Source organism: Corvus kubaryi, unplaced genomic scaffold, assembly GCF_017639235.1.
Source record: "Corvus kubaryi isolate FWS band 111438036 unplaced genomic scaffold, C.kubaryi_AGA036_p1.0 split3-73, whole genome shotgun sequence".
Lineage (NCBI taxonomy): Eukaryota > Metazoa > Chordata > Aves > Passeriformes > Corvidae > Corvus > Corvus kubaryi.
The window spans coordinates 29,727,908-29,751,396 of NW_024582091.1; the positions used below are offsets into that span (position 1 = coordinate 29,727,908).

Consider the following 23,489-nt stretch of genomic DNA (forward strand, 5'->3'; position numbering starts at 1 on the left):
TCCAAATGAAGAACAGGAGACAAACTCTTACAACAACTAGTCTAATGTCACTTAGTAAACTTTACCTGCTTCCTCCCACTGCTCTCCTCCCACTGCTCTTTACACTAAGCAGCACTGACTACCCTGGTTACCTTCTAAAATTTCACAAATTCAAGAAAAACTATGTAGTAATAAAGTCAGGGGAAAGGAGGATAAGACCCACATGGAATCCTCAGCATTTTCCTATAGCAACGTTCCTACTACTAACAGAAATATTTCTGAAAGCAACAGCAGCAACAAGAAGATATGGAAGTTACTGGATTCCATCCCACAAAACTCATTACAGGATAATAAACAGATGTGGAAAGCCCTTTGCTTTTGTGCACCATCTGGCTTTCACCATTTTGACTCCAACTTTTAACATTATCTTTTCCAGGCACACTTGTGAAGCCATGATACTAAGACTATTAATAACATAGAGTTGTTCCAATTCTAATACACAATTTACCTACAACACAAAACAAAGGAGAGGCATTCACAGTTCTGTACTGCCCATAAACAAGTCTTCTTCCAGGACCCCCAACCCTCACACACTCTGAGGACTTAACTGCAGAGGTTTTTTGGAGGACAGTTAATAGTTTGAGCAAATGTGAAATATTACACAGGTAAAATTAGGAGTGTTAATTCTGAGGGTCTATTTAGAACCAAATCTCACACTCCTTGGAGGATTTCTGTATTGTAAAAAACAAGCCTCCACTCCAGAAGGGAATATTACTTCCTTATATGTCCACCATCAAAGAAGCTGTGAAGGACAGTTTTAAAGGCTGGAGGAAAAAAACCCCAAACTTCATGCACACATTAATTCTTAGGAGTGTTTTTTTCACCTGCTAGCAGTTTGTCTGTAACATAATGACAGTTACACACTATTAAAATGAACCTGTATGTCACTTTCTTTTAGAAGTATCTTGAAAATTAAAGGTCATTTGTGCCCTTTGACAAGACTGGCTGAAAGATCTGATTTTAACTATAACCAATGCTTAAATAAACTGAGACTGAATCAGGAGAGAAATGCATAATGACCAGTAGAGTCTTTTATCCCAGCTTTCCTAACGAAAATATTTAGCTTTGTAAATAATTTCTAAAATAAATTTTTAAAAAATTAACAGCAGTTTAGAATTTCTCCATTCTTTCACTGGCAATCCATTTCTAAAGTTGTTTTTTCTCCCCCACTTCCTATGCCAGAGAAAAGATAGGGTTTAGTGCCCAGACATTACAAGTCTAGAAAATTTTATGATTAGCACACTAATTAAATGAAAGCAATAAATCCAACTAAATCATAAAAGCAAGAAAATGTAAGTAATTAATTATGAAAAATGCTTTAACAGAATGTTTCTCATCCTGAAAGACCAGAAGTTCCTTTGCCAAATTGTATATATGTCAGGCACCATTTGGTCCACTGAATTCATCCTCCCTGGAATGAAACACACTCGCTATGAATTATATCAGCAGCCACAGATTAAAGGACTTGATCTACTGCAGATAACAGAACCCTAACCCAACTCCAACTTGCATATGTGAGATGATTTCTGTAGTCATTTAAGATAAAACATGCTAAAGTATTCAAAACAAAAAGAAGGCACTACACACACACACAAAAAGAAGTCCTTCCTAGGTGCAAGTTTTGGGATTTGATCACCGTAATTCTAGAAATCAATGTGGCATCTCAATTCCCAACCGTAAGATTTACCTGGCACCTGAATGGGATGCTGGTTCACTGCCAACACACCTCCCTGAATAGCCACAGAATCTCCAGCACTATTGCACACAGCCCATCATGCTTACACAAAGCATAACACATGACATAAAAACTGTGGTTATTTTAAGTGCTACTACCTGCATTGCCACCTGGTTTTAGACTTTATTTCAACAGAAGAGTGGTTCACTGTTTATAGACAACAAGCTTGAACACAAACAATCTGAATTACATTTTCCTTCAGAGGGTTTAGTGATCATTTCTCTCTGCTCCCCAGAAAAATTGGAAGACAGAGTTTGTATGTCCTTTTTGTTTTCTGATGTGCACAGTTAAAAGTACAGAGCAAGAGGTGGGAGAGCAGAAAATGTTTCAATTGCTGACTTTGATAATGGAAAGAATTTAGTGTTTATAAATTTATTTCCAGTTGTTGGCTCACACATTTGGGTATTTACAGTGCTTATCACTATGGCATCCAAGCACATTAGCAGTGCTCTGATCCCCACAAAAAAACCAAAACAAAATTGTTTCTTCTCCACTCTCCAGCCTATTAAGAAACACCTCAGTTAAAGTATTACTAGGACAGCACATTCCAGAAATTAAAAACAGAACTCTTTTCAAAAGGTACACTCAATTTCAGATCTTATTTTTTGATTGGAACAAACATGGACCAAACAAAGTCTGTCATAAAAGTTGGTGCGGTAAACTTGAGACCCGATCTCTGGCTCTGAAATTGTCGGTTCCGTAACAACTAGCTCAGAAAGTCTGAATTGCATACTTACAGAAAGCATTTGAATTTTTAAAAAAATTAAAAAATTAAATCTCTCTAATTATGTTAATAGCTGAAGTCATCTTCCACCCCAGAGAAACACAAGACAGCAATTTTGTGCAATGCGGTATCCACAGTGTTCTTCGGGGTTACCCAATAGCACCAGTAAATCCCTAACATAGCAAACTGTAATGGCATTCAGCCCACATCCTAGCTACCAGGATGAAATCTGAAACTCTGCAAAGGGTAGCAATTTTAGAAGCTACACACAGATCTTCACATCCCCACTCAAGTGGTGCAAGGTTATTGATGTGCTTCAGCTTCAGAAGAGAGGTCAACACAAATGATTTTTCATAATCAAAACTACCATGCTTCACCTTGCACAGAATATTTTTATAACCACACACTGCTAAATTCCCTTTTGCATCTTGGGCTAACACTTACAGGCAAGTTAGACATGATTACAACATTGAAATAATGAAGCAGTGGAAACAACTGTATCAATAACAATTATAAACACTGAATGCAAGAACAGCTTCTTAACAGAAAAATCATAATATCTCTATTTACCCTATCTTTTGTAATGCACATTATTTTTAGATTTTAATTTATATTCTCAGTTATTAAGGCCAAAAACACTAATGATGTTGGACAAACAAGCATGGTAACTGTTATGTGTGTACATATATATATATAGAGAGAGAGAGAGATATCCACATAGAAACTCTTGTATAATGCATATGAATAAATCTGTTTATATAAGCACGCGTAATAAAATAAACTGATTTAACCAGCCTTACAAATCAGCAAGCTTCAGAAGAAAAGGAAAAAAAAAGAATCCATGCTTCTCCAAGTCTGGTATCAGACTTCTGAAACACAGAGTATGTGTTTCCATGTATATCCTGCTCCATCAAGTCCCACACTTACTTCTCAACAGCTGGAATAACACCCACCCATGTAAGCACCAATCTAATTAACATTCTTTAATTTTTACAGTAAATTAAGGGTATACTATTCTCATGGGAGTACAGTACTCCCAGAACCATTTAAACATGAACTTCTGGCAGTAAGTCACATGTATTATTAATTCTACTAGACTATGCTACCTGCCAGAACTAACTAAAGTAAATATTCATATATAGCCATAATATTCCTACCTACTTTCAAATTCCCATTTCATTCCAAAACTTTAGAAGTATATAATTAATAGACTCTGAATTTTTCACATTCCTCACCTCCTTCCAAAAGAATCCATTACAATTTCCATTACGGATTAAATAAATGCTAATTTCCATTAAAAAATTAAATTCTACTCATGGGTAAACACAAACCTTCAATTTTTGTTATGCACTCATCATGTCTACACATATACCACATCCTTGTATTCCACAAGAGTCTGGTTACATCACTTACTGATATCAGTCTTAACATGTACAAAAACAATACAACTATTCCAGACCTCATTTCACAAAGGAAAGCAAGGAAAAAAATCATCAGGAACAGAAGGAAGAAAATACTACTGCACTATCTCATAAAGATATTCTAAGAGCTGAAATACTACCAGTATAAATCATGGACTGTTCCTTCTCTTATTTATATAACATACTGCTCTTTTTAAGTGAAGACCCAGGGCTACAAGAATTGAGCCATTTGGAACAGCAGAAGTTACAGACTCTAAAACAGGAAATTTGGCCAGAATTACCTTTTTTTTGAGGGGGTGGGGGGGAATGGACAACAGGGACTGACACTGAAATAATAGAAAAGCAACAAACTGGAGCAGTTGTGTACGTAAAACTAACCCATTTGGACCTCCTGTACTGAAGTCCTCTGTCACGCTCTCTTCAGTGTCAACTAGTACGATCATGTGAATACCTGATCAAGGTGAGTAAGATTTCATGTAAAGGCCTGAATGTGGAAAGCATATCTATCCTGTGGGCTGCTTGAAGTCAAACTTGTTTTCCCCCCTCTTCTCCCTGAACTCCACTAGGAGAGAGAAGATGGAGGAGTAACAAGATCTGAAAAGGAATACTGAACCTGGGGACATCGACATCAATTGAAAGGAGTGAGAAAGTAACCTAAGATCCCATTCAGACCATGTGTTCCAGGGAGAGCACGCTTCCAGTTTTACAGAAGCCATGAATCATTTCACTCAGAACCTTTCAGAAGCTGCATTAGACAACAGACATCCAAGCAACCGCCACAAAAAATTGAGCTATTTTCACAGAATCAGAGAATGGCTTGGGTTTAAAGGGCCTCAAAGATGATCTTGTTCCAACCCCTCTGAAGTGTGTTTTCTTCACATGGGATTTTTTTTTGATCATGAGCATTTTTTCTCCTTGTCTAAATAGGGCAAAATAGTAAAAAGCAAAAATTCTGCACATCTTATTTGAATTCCCAACAGTCTCTAAAACTTTTTCAACAAGACTTCTTTTGGCTATTAAGATTTCTCTAACACATGAGGAGAACCACAACCCCATTATGGATGCCCTAGCGAATCCAATTCCCTTTCTATGCACTCTGAACATATTTTTAGTTCAATTTTCTAGCTGAGCTAATTAAAATTAAAACCTTGCCATCACTCTCAACAGCAAAGTATGACTGCATGCAGACGGCTGATGCAATGAGAAAGAAAGGGGTACTTTTAACCATATCACCTCTCTAAAGAAAAGCTTACTCCAGGAATACCTCTCACCCAGTTAAAAAGTGTTTGTTTCTTTAGAATTTATGTAAGATAGAACAATAAACTATAATCCTGTCCCAAATCTCTAGGTGCTCCTACAGAATAAAACTTACAAACAGGAAAACTGAAAACCTCTTGCCACTTCATACAATAAATGTCATTGTTTACATCAACCAAGAAAGACTATTCTATTTTTGAAAATACAAAGTATTTTTAGCCTTTGACATAGATAGACTAATCCCTGATGGAAAAAGGTTGTGCCACTAAGAGTTTATCATAATTATACAACTTAAGAAAAATGCACATAATACAGTCTTCTGATTCACCGACATCAAGACTAAAATCATCCTGTATGCTTAAGAATAGCAGCCCAAACACAGGGACACATTCAATGCAAGATGTTTAAACTCTGTTTTATAGCCTTCAGACTTGCCAAAACCTACAGCAGATAATACAAAGTAGTACACAGTTTTGGCCAGAAGAAAAACCCAAAATGGTAACAACCCACTCCCACTCCACCACACCCCCTTCCCCCCAAAAATACATAAATGTCAGGTAGTTAAATTAGTTAAATTTATTTGCCACACTGTTCCTGGTAGTAGCAGACAAAATAAGGGCCAACAATTGAAAAACTACAGCTTGGTAGGTTCAGGCTGGACATCAGAGAAAAATCCTTCACAAGGACATCTTATTATAACACTGGAACAGGTTATTCAAAGAGGTTGAGGTACCTGGGAAGGTTTTCAAGAATCAGCAAGACAAAGTCAGGGCTGACCTGGTCTTGTGTCGGTGATGATCCTGCTCTGAGCATAGGGCTGGAAACAGAGACCTCCTGCAGTCTTTTCCAAACCACATTTCTATAATTCAATAGCATGAAAATACCCAGCACAAATTCTTTCTCAAGGAGGCTAAAATTCTTATTAATTTTGCATTAAAAACATCTGAACTAAACCATTTGCTTCCTATCTTCCCATGAGCTAGGCAGTGCCATTTAAATTACCAAGTACGAGTTGAGTTGCAAGGAGCCAATCTACAACCAGGTAGAATTTGACACTAGCATTCAGGACCGGGTGTGTCATTTATTTAAGAGATGACTGCCATGTCACACCTGTATTATTATCTGGCAAGATGAAAGCAAATTTTTTTCCACTTCCATCCCTTTTTCAGGGCCATACTGCCAAAGGCAGTATGCTGTGATCTCAAAATGGGAATGTAATTTCTTCCGGGACACTAAGCTCATTGGGAAAAAACCCCCAGGAACCTCTGCAATCCATTCAATTTGTTAGCAACATCCTAATATAAACTTTCTGTTCAATGCCGTAAGAGTTTAAAAAAAAATAATCCAGTCATATTGAGGAACAAGGCACGAATTGTAATGTAAGAACAGTTAACAAGGAGGGAGATACTAATTTATGTTTATGTCATTCAGAAATGTAATTAATTCCTTGCAAACATATTTCATTGCTACCACTTTTTCTATTACAAGGATTAAGCACCAGGAAGAACAGCAGCACAGAGAACAGGGAAGAGAAGAGGGTGCAATTCCTGAACATCACAGGAATTCTGGAAACTACCTAGGGAGAAATTGACATAAAATTAGAAAAGTTACTCCTGTATATTTTCTGGTTTTCATTGTTATTACAAAAAACTTAGAAAAAGCTGCAAAGAGGACTGATGTCAGAGACATTTTTTGCATTAGAGGTAATAGAACACTGCATTTTTTCCTGCCAATCATCTTTCTGCCTTTAAGGACAGACTTCATTTTATTCCTACATAGACACCTATGTTGCCTTCTGGGTTTTTTCTGATCTTGCTACTTAATAGACATTTTAAAAACAATATACACATACACAGAAAATACTGTTTAGATGTATATAAACAACATTTCCTACTTAGGATGCCTCAGAAGTGTTTTTCTGCAGAAAAAGCTTGAGTATTCACTACAGAGCTATTCGTTGCATAAGTTGTATTTACTTATATAAGCTGAATTAGGCATAAACTTTTTTAACCTATTGTACAGGATAACTATACTAGAAGAACATGCTCCAGGGGCAAAGAAGTGACCTCTCTGTAGCTGACAACACTTCTACAAGGCTGACTTTCACAACTGCTGCTGACACAAATGCAGTCATTGTCATAGCAAAACCTTAGCTTTCAGCCCTCTAAGAGGAAGGAAACAAAAACCCCAAGAGATTTCTTTTACCATGTTTCACATTGGGAAAAACACACACCAGTTTTCCTTCTAAATTTGATGGGGTAAGAAGCATTTAAGATGGTAAAAAGGAAAAAAAAAAAGCACAGGTATAAAAATAATCTTTGCTTTAAAAAAAAAACAATCACACTTCCCCAAGGAATTTAACATATCAAAAGCAACAAACTTGCACATATTCTGCCTGAAAAAAAACAGGCCAGCTATTAACAACTACCACTCAAGTGAGGTTACTGCAAACAAATACCCCATGAGCACACAGGCAAGCGTTTTTGAGCCTTTACCCCCTTGCCCCTCCATTACCAGCCCCCACTATTCAAACTGTTTCATTCTACCCCAAACCTGGGCTAACTAATCAGACTTGTCATTTGCTGCGTATTTCTCACTTCCTCTTACAGATACCTAATTCCCCTAACGTGAAGAAAGTCAGAGATGAAGGAAGTGAGATGGAGTAACCATGCTTCATGCACAAGTGGTCTCTGCACATTGTTCTTCCTCTCTGCTGCTTTTATACTGCCAAAACTGATGTAAAAACTCCATGTGACTTATCACAGAAGCTCACAGAAACACAAGCAAAGCCCTGAAAAAGGTTCTCTGTAACAGTGAGCTTTTATGTTCTATTTCAAAGGGTACTTTTACAGAAATTACTTATTATCAGTACACTGAAATCATGGCTAAAATAAAGGATGACATTAAATACATTAACTGGACTTTACACTAAAAGAAAGTTTAATCTGTGCGTACATTATAGTAGAAACAGGTCTGCTGAGTAATGACTAATAGCAAAGTATAAGCCCTCCAGAAATGGGTAGTCTTGTAACACTGTTAAAAAAACCAGACTTTTACAAACTTTTCTAGGGGGAATATAACCAGTCTTCTCTGCCAAGCCCCAGGCTAGAACTCCAGGCAGTAGCAACAAGTTTTTTCTGGCTACAAGGAACTTGCAGCCTACATCCCAAATGCCTACAGTCTGTCACTAAGTGCACTATTCTGTCCATAGTGGAAAGGATTAAAAATGAGTCCTGTGATTTCTTCAGATAAGGCTGCAAAGGCTACTTGAATACGTACATTAAGTACTGACTAGCTACAGAATGTTTCTGGTGTTCACAGAAAAAGTCTAAGGCTACAACTGTTCCTCTCCATTGCTCTTCTGAAACTGATCTCACTCCTGCTCCCCTTGAGCTACAGAGCTGTTGAATGCTGGCCAGAGCGTTTTCTTTGACATTATAGTAGCAAGGAAAAGTGAAAAGTCCTCCCTGAAATCCCACAACAAAGAATGCATAATGATTGGCATGCCCAGGTCTCACTACATTAACCTAAATATAGGTGAGATAATTGTATGATGTTCCTTGTTTTCTCATCAGAATGCCAGATACCTACCACCAAAAATACAGATAAGAGGACATTAAAAACAACTACCTGATATTTCACCTAAGCATGATGCAAATGACATGGAAAAAGAGGCAGAAATTGTACAGTGGCCGGGAGAGAGGTAATTTCCTTCACAGCAGCCCCTATGGTGCTGTGTTTTGCTAACATAGCACTGCCTCAGCTTTTGCTGAGAAGCACTTACACAGCACCACAGCCGCTGCCACCCCAGTGAGGGGTGCACAGGAGGTTGGGAGAGGACACAGCTGGGACAGCTGACCTGAAATACCGAAGAGATTCCATACTATATAATGTCATGCTCAGCAATGAAACTGAGGGGCAGGTTTTTTCCAAAGTATTTGTTGCTCAGAGACTGGCTAGGCATCAGTCTCCTGATGGTGCTTTTACATCACAACGTTCATTTGCCTTTTTTTTTCATTATTAAACTGTCTTTATCTCAACCCTGAAGTTTGGGGGTTTTTTTCTTGTTTTTTGCTCTTCTGATCCTCTCCCCCATCCCACCATCCTATACATTCTGGTACAACTCAATGACATAGCTCCAAAATATGTATGACAGAAATAACTTTTCGCACAGTAACCAAGTGAATGCCACTAAATTCTAAGTAAGCAGAACTTATTTTCACTGAGTTATTTCCAATTAGAACAACAGAAGTAATTTTTCTGAAAAACAACTACTGATATTAGCTGAAGGCAAAATGCACCAAGTTCACTGCGCAGAACACTCCCACTAGCCAGAGGAAAATCCTGCTGGCATTTTTTATGTGAGGAAAACTGAGCATACTGTGAGGGCTTGTTCCTATGGAGAAACTATCACAAAAGAAGGCAAAGCATGAAGTTAAAGCAGCAGCTGTTTCTCTCTGCAGAACATTCATATATGAAACTAATAAGTGCCTTTAGTTTAGTTCAAGCCAGCTTCAAATTCAGAGTACCCAAGTTCACACGGAGTACGTCACTGTCACTTGAAGCAATTTTTCCATCTTATTTTAGTGGAAAATTATTAGTATAATTCTTTCCTAATCGTTAAATCCTGGGAATAGTCTACTAGAATCTGAAATAGCCCTTTCTTTTTTTTTTTAAATCCTAAAACCCCCCAAAAATAAACAGCCAAACTCTAAGCATTAATATTTATATTCTCATCACCTATACAGACGCTTCATTCTAGCAAGCAATGGTAATATCACTTACAAGGACTAGAGTCTAACACAGGCTTAAGTGAAGTGCACATTTCTGATTGTCAGGGTAGATAATATCCAAGGAACACAATAACTCTGACTCACAGAGGGCTGGACACTGCTTCATAACATGAGACTTGGCAAGCACAAAGGAAGGAAATGAGGAAAAATGCCTCAAAGATAATTATTTTCTACCCTCCAAATAATCAAGTTACTTCACCAAATATATGCCAATACTTGCCAGGATCCAAGGGCATAGAGATTAACCTCAACTCAATTAAGATCAAGAACTTCTCTGAACATAAATCATCTTCCAAAATCACAGAACACAGCAGACAGTGACCACTGCCAGCAATCAAGATCTAGGATCCTTGTGCTATTGCACTTTTGTGATACCCAAACTGACAGCACAATCTACGTGCTTGACCTACACATTGTGAGTTCCGTTATCTCTAGCAGCAGAAGAAAACCCCTCAAGATACTTCATATATAGGTTTTGCCTCCTGAAATTCTGTTCAGCCTTTCACTGTATTGAATAGTTATATTTATTAACTTTTCTGTTTCTCCTTAATTAAAAAAAAAAAAAAAAGGGCGCTAGAATACCATGCTTGGGACCTGCTGGAAGAAAGAGTGCTTAAAACAGCAAAACCAAATAACTTTGATGCTGGCTTTACCATGTTCCCAATTCAGTTCAATTCAACTGAAGTAATCAGGGTTTTTTAATCCCTTAAGAAAATACATTCCCTTAAAAATGGTAGGCAAGAGACTACTCTGGGTCTCATAGCATTAAAACAAGTTTCTATTTTATCAGCTAAGTGCTCCGGAGAAGTTGTAGGAGGATTGTTAAAAAAGGAGGTTTATTAAAGTAAACTAGCAGAACATCAACTCCTAAAAAAGTAACTCTGATTCTCTGCATCCAATCTCTCTTCCATTCTATGAATTTTCACGCCATTAATTTGCAACCAGAAATGTTAAATCATGAACTGCATGTCAAAATAAGGGAGAAAGATCTGCTTTATAAGGCACTTTCCGCTGCACAACAAGTTTATCTGATGAAGGAAACTGTTTTGCTCTGCAAGAATCATGGGCCTTGTATCTTACCACATCAGTATCTAGTTCTTGTCCCTCCCGTCCAAAAGGCAAAACTCAGAATATGCTCAATGGAAAGAGCTCTTCTGGCATCTACTGACCATTTAATTTCTGCCAAGTCCCTGATTCTGTAATTAGGTAACCCAAATAAAAACTGTCTCAAAAACACTTAAAATATACACTTCATATTTCTTCTGTAAGTGGCACTCAAAGAACAGTTATACAGAGGTATCACAATGAAGTCCAAAAGCTCATGTGAATCCAGAACAACTTACTGACAGGAAACAAATAAAAACCCCAAACACATTAACTGTAGTTTAAACAGAGATAAAACACCTTTTAATCTTTAAGAGCACTCTGAATCGAGTGTCAGATCTACCCAAACTAGCATCCCCACATTTAGGGTTTATAAATTTCTCTCCTCAGCTCCCACAGTGCACATCAACATCGTGCAATTTCAACAGTGAAACTCCACTGCTTATTTCATTTCCTCATTTTCCTGCCTTTGCACAACATAATATACAATCAATTGTACACATTTTAACATAAAAGGTTTCTTTCTCCTGTCTTTGCCAAAACCCATCTCCCCTCCAAATCACGCAGGTTTGAGTCAAACACTGGAGGTACTTGTCACTATTCTTTAAACCCTGCATTTTCAAAAAGAATGAATGCTCCTGAAATTAGTATGAGTAAGAAGATGAATTTGAAAGAACATTTAAGATAGGACGAAAAAATTCCAGTAAAAATATATTTTAAGTGCACCTGAGGTCCATTTCCTGCATAAGTGTATTTACTAGCAACTACATATCTGTACAAACAAACTCAGGTGCAATCTTCAGAATTAAAGGAGATGTTAATGGTAATTCTTAAATTAAGTTTTTAATTTTTGTGGGCATAATAGAAAGGAAATAGCAAGGCCACAATTCTTTCTCTGAGCATTGTTAAGAAGTGTAATAATCTGCCAACTTGTGAAAAAATTCCCCTCTGAAAAATCCCCAGGAGCTTCTTCCCAAGCACCACATTGAGAGCAGATGGCCAGCATCAAGTCTGCAATTACCAGTCTGGCCTGACAGTCCCACAGATGACAGTGATACTCTTTTCTTTTTGTGGATGTGTCGAGGGGTCAGCTTGATAGATGCAGACAACTTGGTACCACAGGCAATGACCTCTTCCAGTAAAAATATACACATACAATCAATTTCCAAGCCTGTCATACAATTACTCATTAATCTTCGTTTCACCATTAGGTTTCCCTCCTTTTTTCTTTAACACTGTCTTTTCTGCCACTTAAAAGTTTTTCAAACAAGGTGGCAGGAAATGCATAACATTGAGGATACAGTAGAACTGGCCATTGTCAAGCACTGCCAAAGACAAACGTCATGAATTATCTGTTGTTGCAACCTTTCTCCTCTGTATTTTCTCCTCTCCCTCAGCACAGTCTCCCCCCACCCAGCCCTGAACAGATTATTCTCTTGCCTACAGAGGTGAACAGAACATCTAATGAGGAGCTGCCATTTCACTTCCTCTCCTTCATCCCAGCCCTCAAATGGGGAAGCCCTCAAAAGGGGGGAGGGGAGAGCATGGTTTTAATTCAAATGCTGCGTCTTAAAATACTATTGTGTAGCATTTGGCTGAGAGCGATTAAATCTATATATAAATACACACCATGAGAGTGCTTTATCCCCCCTATATTCCTTGGGGAAAAGAAAAAAAAAAAAGCTTCTGCATTAATACCCATTTACTATTTCAGTTTTACACCCAAGAATTTGAATATCTGAGCAAAACCTTGATTTCGCCAAAGCCAACAACTTTAGAAAGGTTTAGAAATGAAAGGAAGCAGAAAGCAAGTTATGAGTTCCTTTCCAACTGACAGATGCAACAGAAAGAGCGTGGAAAGGATTTTCTCATGTGCAAAAGAGGCCTGACAGACTTAACTGAGGCATTTGGACCTTTTCTCAGGAATGCTCAGTCCTCCACGGAGACTTCTTACACTGATTCAGCATTCCTTACTTACTCATTTCTACTAATTCTTTCTGTTTTTCCTCATTCCAGCTACCCCCTTTGAAAAATTTCAGGCATAGAAAGATGCTGGAGAAAAGTATATCACAGTCCCATCATTCATTACCTGTCTTGAAAATCTTACTGGAAAATAAGTCAATGCAAGAAGGAAACCTCAAGTCTTACTACAGCCTTGCTCTCTCTCATTCAGGCTTAATTCCAGTGACACGTTGCATAAGGAGAGTGCCGATGTTACGGAGACACTGCCACCTTAGAGGCTGTAACCCTCCCTGATAAGATGACCTTTGAGTAATCATGATTTAATCCAAACTAAGCTCTGACAATCTTTAGGTACTGTTGATTCTTCTCAAAGATCCTTGACTATGCCTCAAATGCCGTGCAATAAAATGGAAATTCCTTCCCACCAGAAATGGACATGAGAAGACACAGCACGCCCCATTTTCCTCACGGCACAATGAGCAAACTTTCTTTGCTGACACACACTGTGTGACACACACAATGAATACCAGAAAGCATTGTCCTTTTATCAACTCCCTCAAAAGTTTCTGCTTTTTCCCCTCTTGTTTATCAAGTGCTGTAGTACAGGACATTACCCTTCTGTATAATCTGGCAGTTCTTGTAACTGCAATTACCAAAACATGTAAGACAAGTACCGCCTTTGTGGCAGAGATGCAAGTTAATGCACACAACTCATGTAGAACTAACTCAATCAACCCTCACCAAAACAATTACTTGGCTCGAGCAAGGGAAAAACTGCAAGCACTCAACAGCTTTGCAAAAGTACAGTTAGCTTGTGAAAAACGCCTTTAAAACATTTTGGATTGTTTCTCTCTCAGAAACATCCAAAACTTAGCAGTATCAACTCACCTTCCACACTGTCAGAACAGGAGGTACCAATCCCAGTGTCCCCGCTGTCAGAAGCTATGCTGTGTCTTCTCACAGGATTGTTTTGACTGCTTGATGAAATCGCTGAGGACTGCCACAGGGATTCAGTACCAGGTAACCATCCCACTGAGGAATAATCTGAGCCTATGAAAAAAAAAAGCCAGAAGTCTGTCATTAGAGATACAATACAAATGTCAGCAACAAAATACCTGCCAAGATGAAAACTGAATCCTATGTTTCATAGATCAAACTTGAGCCAGACTGTGTCTGTGTCTTGGAGGGGTTTTTTTTGTTAATTAATCATTTTGCTAGATGAAAGCTTCCCCAAAATTCCAACACATGTATTTTTACTATTTAGAAACATGATCCTTAAACTATTTTGTACTCTGTGCCAAGACACTTATCATACGATTCCTATCCTAGAACTGATTCTCAATTCACAGCAGAATTTTGCATTGCAAGCCTTCAAATACAAAGAAATGAATTAATGTTAGGACAGAAACCAGTTGACGACTTGGCCACTGAGATACAATCACTTTGTATTGTGAATAAACCACTGACCTAGGTGATAAAGCCGGCAATGGAATCACCAACACTGATATCTAAAGTAATTTCTTATATAGCTGCACACAAGCCACCTTTGTGAGACGTGTATCCATCTAGTGCTTTGTTTCATTTTGGTTATTTTTTAATTTAAATAATCGTTAAAATATCACATTTGAAAACGCAATTCAGAGCAGCAACTAGTTCATCTGTTCAAGGAGTTTTTAAAGTAGGCCACATACTCTCACAGTCAACCTCAAGGGAAAACTTATCACAGAGTACAATCCCAGAAGACCATTACAATTTCCAATAGCCAATATCTAAATCTGAGCATTGTTCAAAGGCAGAGTACTGATCACCACATTCATACTCTGAACCAGCAGAGGCACATAAAGAACCCCGGAAAAAAGCACGGCTGCTCTTCATTATATATAATCACATACATACATACACCCCCTCTAGCAGTTAGCTTTGTATAGCACTTTCAGCAGGAAATGACTCATGAAGAACTATCAGCTCACATATAATGTCTCTTATGCTATGTGCCATTATTTTTAGATCATTTAAACACTTAGAGCAGTGTCCATCCAAAGTCATAACAGCAATTTACCTCTGCAATGATATCTGCTATTTCCAGCTGTACTTGTTTTCCAGTAAATTAAATAGTTCAGAAAATGATGTAAAAATTAATATATGTGGGTGTATATATAATCCTGCCCCCACACATATGAATACATACATGCTCCCCGTATAGCAGCCAAATCACTAGACCTACTAGCCAGAGTGGTAACAGCTGCTTGCCAAGCCACTTGAAAACTGAGGAACACAGTAAATACTTACAAATTCCTTACTGCATGCACTATTTAACTGCAACATGACATCTAAAACAGTCTACTTTTTTGTAGGTTGGTCCTTGAAGGCCTTAAATATGCCTGTCCATCTCATTTTCCTCAACTTCATTCTCCATTGAGGTTACTGCCTCTTCTTCCCTTTAGCACATTTGCCTACCTTTTCTCCTAGTGATTCAGAATCACCCAGTTCTCCTTCCCCTTCATTCCACTTCAGCCATACCTTGTGCAATGTATTTCCTTCTCTTCCTTAAACTTAGTTTTTCCTCTCCAAAAGTCTCTTAACTATTCCAGTATCTTTCAAGTCCAAGGGTGAGGGGGAAGACCAGAGGAGCCAGACATGAACACACGTGCCCATGGCTCATCAGTCATACCCCGGTAAAGAGGTCCCAGCCAAGATTCTAAGGGAATACCACTCCAGGTGTCATCCTTCATGCCACCCTCTCTGTGTCATCAGCTAATGTACTGAAGTGTGACAGTTTTGCACACAGCTAGTGGGAAACTGGGACATTTCTTCTTCTCCTACCATCCAGCACATTTTTCACTAATACTCTGGCTGCTTTGGGAACAATAATTTTACCATCCCTCCCTCTAACACAGGGCTACTTTCCACAAGAATTCCACTTCATCCTTCTCAAGAAGCATCTAGCTATTCCAGCAAGAGTAAAACTGAGTTATAGAAGGCCAAGCTAATTAAATCAGAGACAGTTCTGATTTAGGAGACATTTAAAATACATTTATAGAAGAGAAATTTAGATTGATTTACCCTTTATTATGCTGTTTTCCACTATACAACTCTCTGGTAACATTTCAGCTTTTATGGCATTACACAGGTGTTAAAAGAAATGCAGCTGATTATTTAATATGCAGTAGTGGTAGCATTAACACAGCATTAAGTGTCAAACCCCTCAGATCTCTTGGTCAGACAAATGCTCAGCATGTGAACCTACAACCATCCATACACAAACCCCCAAAAGGGAGAGATACTTTTCACTCCGGTGGAACTTTGAGGAACAAAAGCTAAAAATACCACAGAACGAGAGTAATTTAAGAAAGGACTTCCAGAAGTCACCTTCTCTAACCTTCAACTGAAAGCAAGGTAATTAGATCAGACTACTCAGGGCCCCATCCAGCTGAGTCTTGAACACCTCCACGGACACTGATTCCACAACCTCTCTGGTTCTTCCAGCATTTTACCACCTTCCATTCCAAAAAAATTTTCCAAACATCTCAAGAGTCTCTCATGTTCCAAACATAGTGTTGCAATATATCCCAAAATATGCAACAACCCAGCGCAACTAGACTCAGTTAACAAACAGGGTTAACATACTAGAGGGGGCAGACAGTCATTCCCACCAGGATCTCTGCAGGTACTGTAAGGAGAGAAAATAACAGGCACCACAAAACACCTGCTATAATGTATTCTCAGTTTTACACCTACACACAGCCAGCCTGCGGACACACCAAGCCCTGGGTGTGGTGCTGAAGCACAGGTCCAGGAGGACATGCTGGCACATCACAGAATGAATGCTTTCTTTGCACTCAAGGGCAGTTCAGCATCTCTACGTTAACTCATGAAGCCTGATCCTTGAGCTGGTAGGCCTGAAGAGGTAAGTGCCGGTACACATCCATAGCTACACACACACCAGCATGAGGCCAGCAAGACTTTCCAAGCTTTGGCTCAGCACAGGCCAGCCAGATCCCACCTGGCTTTCCAGGGAAATACACAAGTCTACCTGCACTGTGCTCTGAGCTCCAGAAGGGTCTCTTCACTCAGGCACTCCCCTCTCACTTCCCCTGGGATGCACAGTTGGCTGCAAACAGCAGCAGGAGTACACCCACAGTGCCATCACCAGGATTATGCCTTTTCCTTACAGCCATCCTGCACACAGAGGCATGCACATGGGCTGGGGTGAGGTGGAACAGCCATTTTTTCACTGGATTTCTACTGTTGAGGAGAAGCCTCTGCATTTAAAAGCAGTATGTCCCAAGAAAGACACTTGGTTTAGATTTTTAGTAGGTAAATAATATGTGGGTTTCAACCTATTTATACATGTCAACAGATCATGGTCGCATGTTGGGGTCCCTCCCCTGCCATGGAGCCCTGGGAGAGGGGCCCTGGGGGGGAGGCACGGGGTCTCCCTGCCCCTGGTCAGCCTCGTTCCCCATTTGGTTGGTTTGTGTTCCCCAGTGTGGCCAAGGACCCTCGGGTCCTGTGACTGCGGAGTTCCTGAGCAGAGCCCCGGCCATGCGGCGGGAGAAATAAACATCTCAGAAACATCTACCAAGAATCTGTCCATATATACTTCGTTTCCACGGGACTCCTGGTTTGAAATATACATGTTGCAGTATCCCCACAGCACAGTTGCACATGATCACTTCAAGAAATACTTTCTCTTTGGCACCCCTGACATTAAACATACTCCTTTTCTTCTTCTAAAAAGGATAGCTAATGACATAACCCAGGAGTCTACAGTCTTTAATGTTCCACAGGATATCCATATCTTGCAGGCCTAATGGAGATTCTATTTCATAGAAGGCCATTACAAATATACAAGTGTCTGCATGAGAAGGTGAGTTCAATCAGCTTTGAAAAGCTGTATCATAAACAACCAAATACAAGCACCAAGACTCACCTTCTGAGCCAAGTCCTGAGGAATCCCCAATCACTATGCACCCTGTTCTATGCTCCCCATCTCCTTTTTGGGCAGCTCTCTGCAAATGCATCATCTTTCAGCAAACAGCCTACATTAAAAGAACCAAGTGTAAAAGGGGAAGATACACAGCAGTCCCCGAACCACTCAGCCAGCACACCTGCCTCACCCTGCTGCTCTAATCTCAAACCTGCCAATCAGCAGCCAGTGTCCATCTGCCCAAAATACAGAGTGGGGTAAAGAAGCAAGCAAAAATTTCTAATCAGTATTTGTGCTGCTGAATTGTATATTAGCATCTGTCTATGATCATTCTTCACTGGGTTAGAAAAATCTACCTTTCACAGGATTCACTAGAAGAGAAAAATGTAGTGTCATCCTACCGGGCTGCAATTTCCACCAACAAACATGACAAAATACATGTAAGATCACAAAAAAATCTCAAAAGAAGCCTTCTTTATACAAACAGTTAAATGCCTCCTTAAATTTGGTCAGTTAAAAATACCAACACAGTCCTCTGTTTCCAGCCTAGGCTTTTAAAACAGATCTCTTTACAACTAAGTATATAAAGTGCAGGAAGTAGATTATTTATTAAAAGGAAACAGTTGTCGAAATTTTACTCCACAAAAACATGAATCTTTTTCTGAATGCTGTCATCTATTGCTGTCTGAAAGGCTCCCAGTTAATTCTGGATTGTTACCACTCCTAATTTCAGTGGCATGCACAGATCCCCTATGATATACACACACAAAATAATAACATCACTGTCTTTACATTTGGTTCCTAAAATACCTCTAACATGCTTGAATGTAAAGATTATTATTTTAAGTGACAGCTATGATACTGTTACTTTACCTAGACACTGAATGGAAAGCAACAGCAAAAGACTTAACTGGGTTTCACACCAGATACATATGAAATTAAGAATACTGATTTTTCTATTCCACACTGTGACTGAAATGGATTGTGACCAGAAATGAATCACTCATGACAGCCAGTGCAGATTTATATAAAGGACTCTGAAGAAGATCTCACTACAGCACTATCAAACCTAACTATGCAAAGCTCATTCTAGCCACCATGGATGTGACCAGGCTGTACAATCGTATTTCACGCCTGCATGGCACTGAAGTCTGCCTGAAGCCCTTTCAAGGGAAGAGTCAGCATTCAGCCCAAAGACACTGCCAAAGTTAATTGGTTTACCCTCACCATCTGTACCTTTACCCAAAACCCTGATAATTATGCTGAAAGATCCCATGACAGTATTTTGAAAGAAGTCAACCCACCTTCAAGCCAGTTCTCCCAACACCCACTCATATAAACGCCTGACATTGCTGAACTTATTCCGGTTGCATCTTCTACACACACCTCCCTTCTCAATAAGTTCCTTAAAGTGCCATAGCCTCTCTTTGGCTCTCCCTCCTGTCCCATAGGGCTGCATAACCACACATTTTTCAGAAGGAAAAGTCTACAAAGAAACCCACAAATGGTCTCTCAGTGACCCATTTGCTGTATTGTAGGAAAAAACTTACTTCAGTTGGAAAATGTTTGTTTACTCATCATACCTGCAAGATCCTTACTGCCACAAGATTAAAGAAAATCTCACTCTAGGGTCTGCCTCACGCACAGCAAGTCTTCATGGATAATATTCTATTTTTTTTTAACTGCTGAAAAGACAACACAGTGAGAAAAGGCAATGGAGGCAGGGGAACCCAAAACGCTAAAAAGCCTTTCCAAAAGACACAAGAGCAGATGTCATACTTTAACACATTTATATAGGGCTTTAAAAAAAGCTGAGAGTCAGCAATAGAATGGTGCGACAGCAGCCTCCCTCAGTCTGAGGTGAAGCGAATGATAAGGTGCAGTCATTCAATCCGATATCCTGACACAATAAAAAGATCCTGGCATGTAAGTGTTCCTTCCAGACACAGGCAAGAAAAACCTTACTTCAACAAATAACTACTTCATAAATTCACGTGAAAATAATGTTTAAAAAATCGCATCCCAACCTTAACCTCCTAGACACATACTTCCCAGGTGCACTTCATCTCCATGGTCCTTCTGCAAAGCAAATTACAACTTTTATTAATACAAATGTCCAAAACCAGCTCCAGGTCTACAATGCACCTTTTCTCTTCCAAGGTGAGCAGAACACTGGAAAGAGAGGTTTCCAATGCATTCAGGGAAGGTGGCCAGATGACAGTTTCAGGATCCTTTTTTTACAAACACTCTGGAGGTGGTGGAAACTCGCAGCTCTACCAGTTGGCCATGAACTAAGATACCAGAAGGTCCTAGTTCCTCCTCTCACACAAATGCAGCTGAGAGTATGTGGATGATGCAGTTTAATCAAAGCGCAATAAGAAGCAAAGTGGGACGAAATGACAGCCTGAACTATTAAATTTTTACATTTCAGTTTCTCAAAAGTACTTTACAGTGTCAGCTAAAGTATGATTCATCCTAAGGACTCACATCCTTTATTAGTGTGCTTTCTTGAGAGAGCCTGCAAGTAACTAAGTTCTCATAGTCTTCCTGTTAGAAACTGATTAGAACAATTCTAAGCATGAAGAAAGATAAAAATGTACAGATACAGAGCGAAGCAGGGGAAGAAAAATAGGAATGTGAGAGTTTAAACAGAAGAATATTGAGAGAGACCTTTTTACTGACGTTTTTACTTGTAGAGGCTGATAACGCTGCTTGCTATACAAAGGCTAATGCCTGTCCTCTGTATTATTAATGTGCAAAAGAATTCACTTACTAGAGAGAGAGAAAAACATAGAATAGTAGAGGAAAAAAAACAGAAGAAAGAAACCTGAAGAAAATACTCAAAATACAATCCTCAAAGTACACATAGACCTGACAGGCAGTATCACTTACAAAAAAAGACTATGGTCATATTTTAAGGAATATAAACTTGTGCCTCAGTTTCTTGAGAGCTAAATTTCAAGTAGATTGTCACCAAACCTCCAGCTTCTTTTGCTTTTCAAATTCCTTAATAAAGGTTAAACAGTTTTGGTTTTTCTCTCCAACGTAAGTGGCTAAATGCACAATCTCTCATCATAGATAATTACAACTATAAAACATCTGTCTTCTATAGAAAACAGTATTTCAGAGTGAACCTTCACAAAGTCTGATTTTTATGACTTTACAAATGTGTACAGGACTGTGCAATAACAAGGTGCAAGGTATCGTGTGCAGGAAAGTATGCAATTTAGAAGAAACAAGGGCAACTAAAAGTAATAAATAAGACAATTTGACGGATGAGCTTCTGAGAACCTTGCCATGGCAGTTTAAAGACACAATCAGGTAGCTCAGTCTCTATAACTCTCCACCAGGGTCTACAGAAAGTAAGGTGAACAGCTCTGTCTTTCCATCAAGGAGTCCAGCTGACCAGCTTATGCCGCTGGCTAAAATGGGTCTGAGCTGGGAATGCTGTTCGACATCAGAGCTAATTGGATCTACTGGTCAGCTGCTACGCAAATGCTGCTCCCCCTGCCCAGACACACACTCGTCCTGCCTTGCCAGCATAAGCCCTGCCACTCCAGAGCCTACAGAAAGCGGTTCAGGAACAAACTACCTCACTTATGGAAAAGGTTATCTGCTAATTTGACCATCTAAACTTGCTCAGCAAGGGGTCAGACAAGAAGTAGGGCCAAGGAGGGAGCAGGAACGTACAGGTCTGATGCCTAGCAGCAACCAGGCTTTATCCTACTGCCAAACTGCACATTAAGGCAGATTCTAAACTGGAGCGAGACAGGCATAAATCTCTGGCTGCCTTCACTGAGGAGGACAAAATCTGTTCAGCTAACAGAGAGTTGTGTTCAACTGTTAACTAAAAAGGTGGCAAAATCCTTCAACTGACACAAGAACGTAATACTGGGCTCTGCCTTCCTGATTTCTACTCTAGAAAGTACGTAAACCAAACTCAAATTCATAGCACACTTTAAAATTCAAACACAGACAACATTTAGCTGTAGTTATTTAGCATCAAACCAATGATTAAATTCCAAACCATGCCAGGAAAGAAAGAGGTTTGCTTTTATTTCATCATTGACAGGAACAAGACCAAAAACTCAGTCCAATTGTTGATGGCACTCCTGTGAGATTTTTGCTTCCAGATAGAACATTTGCATAAAACAGAACTTCAAAATACAAACTGCAGATGTTTCTTATTTCATGTTTGGCACACAGACTACAACTATTACCTCATGCCTGCTATGCTGGTTTGCCTCTTTGTTTTTGGACTCAATGCACTATTCACCCCATGGAAACACAAAACGATATTCCTAGTTTCCATTCACTTCCATATAGCAACTGCAGAAAAGAAGGCTACCTGTTAAATTTGGAAAGTTTGTCAACTGCAGTATGAAGAGAGGAAAGTCTAAGAAAATAAACACACTCACTAAGTTATGTTCAAAGTTAATATAAATTTTGAACACTAAGCCCTCAGGACATGCAGCCAGTTCCTATGGTCTGTTAAAAAAGCTGTGTGTTTGTAGTTGATCAGCTGAATCCTGCTGTCAAAAAAAACCTGATAATCACAGGTCATCATCTGTTTCACCCTTTCTTACATCTTAGCTTTATTGGTATTCAAAAGCAGCTACGTTTTTCTCCAAGCTGTTTGTCATTCTAACACTTTTCTTACAGAATTACCTTTGTCCTCTCTCTCTCTGTTTAAAGGCTTAATTCAATCTCCTCTGTGCATAGGGAAAAGTGAAGTAATCCTAACTGCTGAAATGAGTCAAAAAATACTAAATGGTTTTAAGTAGCTCCCACACTTTGCAAAGTGGAACAAATAAGAGTCTAGCAGTCTTACTTTAAAAAAGAAAAGTGCATCATCATTCTTCTCCTCTTTGTAGTTTAATATCAGTTCTAAAGATATACCTGACACTAAAATAAATGGAGAAAACAGAGACTCCCCCAAAATAAAATTTTACTGAAATATTTTGCCCAAGTATGAAAAATGAAGGAAAAAATCCTAGCACTGTTAAAGAGGTCTAATGTGCATTATAAACACAACAGCACCTACTTTAATGTCCAAGTATCAGAAAACTGAGCCTCCAGGCTACAGTTTTAGTGCATGCTAACAGAAGTATGCACTGAGTAACAGAACTATGCAAGGGAGCTCCCATATTATTACAATTTCAGTGGAAAGGATGAAATTCTGTCTTCATGTAAGACATTAGGAGAGCTTCCTTACAAACTTCCAGTGCCCATGTCACAGAGCACAACTTTTCCCCATACTTAGCTTTACAGTTTCCTCTCACACCTATTCAATATAAGGAAGAACAATACCCTGGAAATTGAAAAGTAGTAGTTAAAAAAAAAATCCTTCACACAATACACCATCAACTCTACTCAGGATACTTTCACTCAAAACCAGCACTTCTTGTGTTTCTGTCTTCACAACTACAACCAAATTTGATGTAAAGCTTTGCATTACAATAATTCTACCAACCACACAAAAGCCTTTGTTCAGTTTGGTATTTCAGATGATGAAGAGAACAGA

At 39.0% G+C, this 23,489-nt stretch overlaps 1 protein-coding gene across 2 annotated transcripts in view; it reads right to left on the minus strand.

The window, feature by feature from the left end:
* Window positions 1–23,489, minus strand: part of CEP85L (centrosomal protein 85 like) — a 137,666-nt gene that overhangs the window by 75,887 nt on the left and 38,290 nt on the right. For both annotated transcript variants that reach the window (XM_042016109.1, XM_042016108.1), the window contains exon 2: window positions 13,924–14,085. In XM_042016109.1, the coding sequence (XP_041872043.1) occupies window positions 13,924–14,085 (162 nt within the window). The remainder of the gene's footprint in view (window positions 1–13,923; window positions 14,086–23,489) is intronic.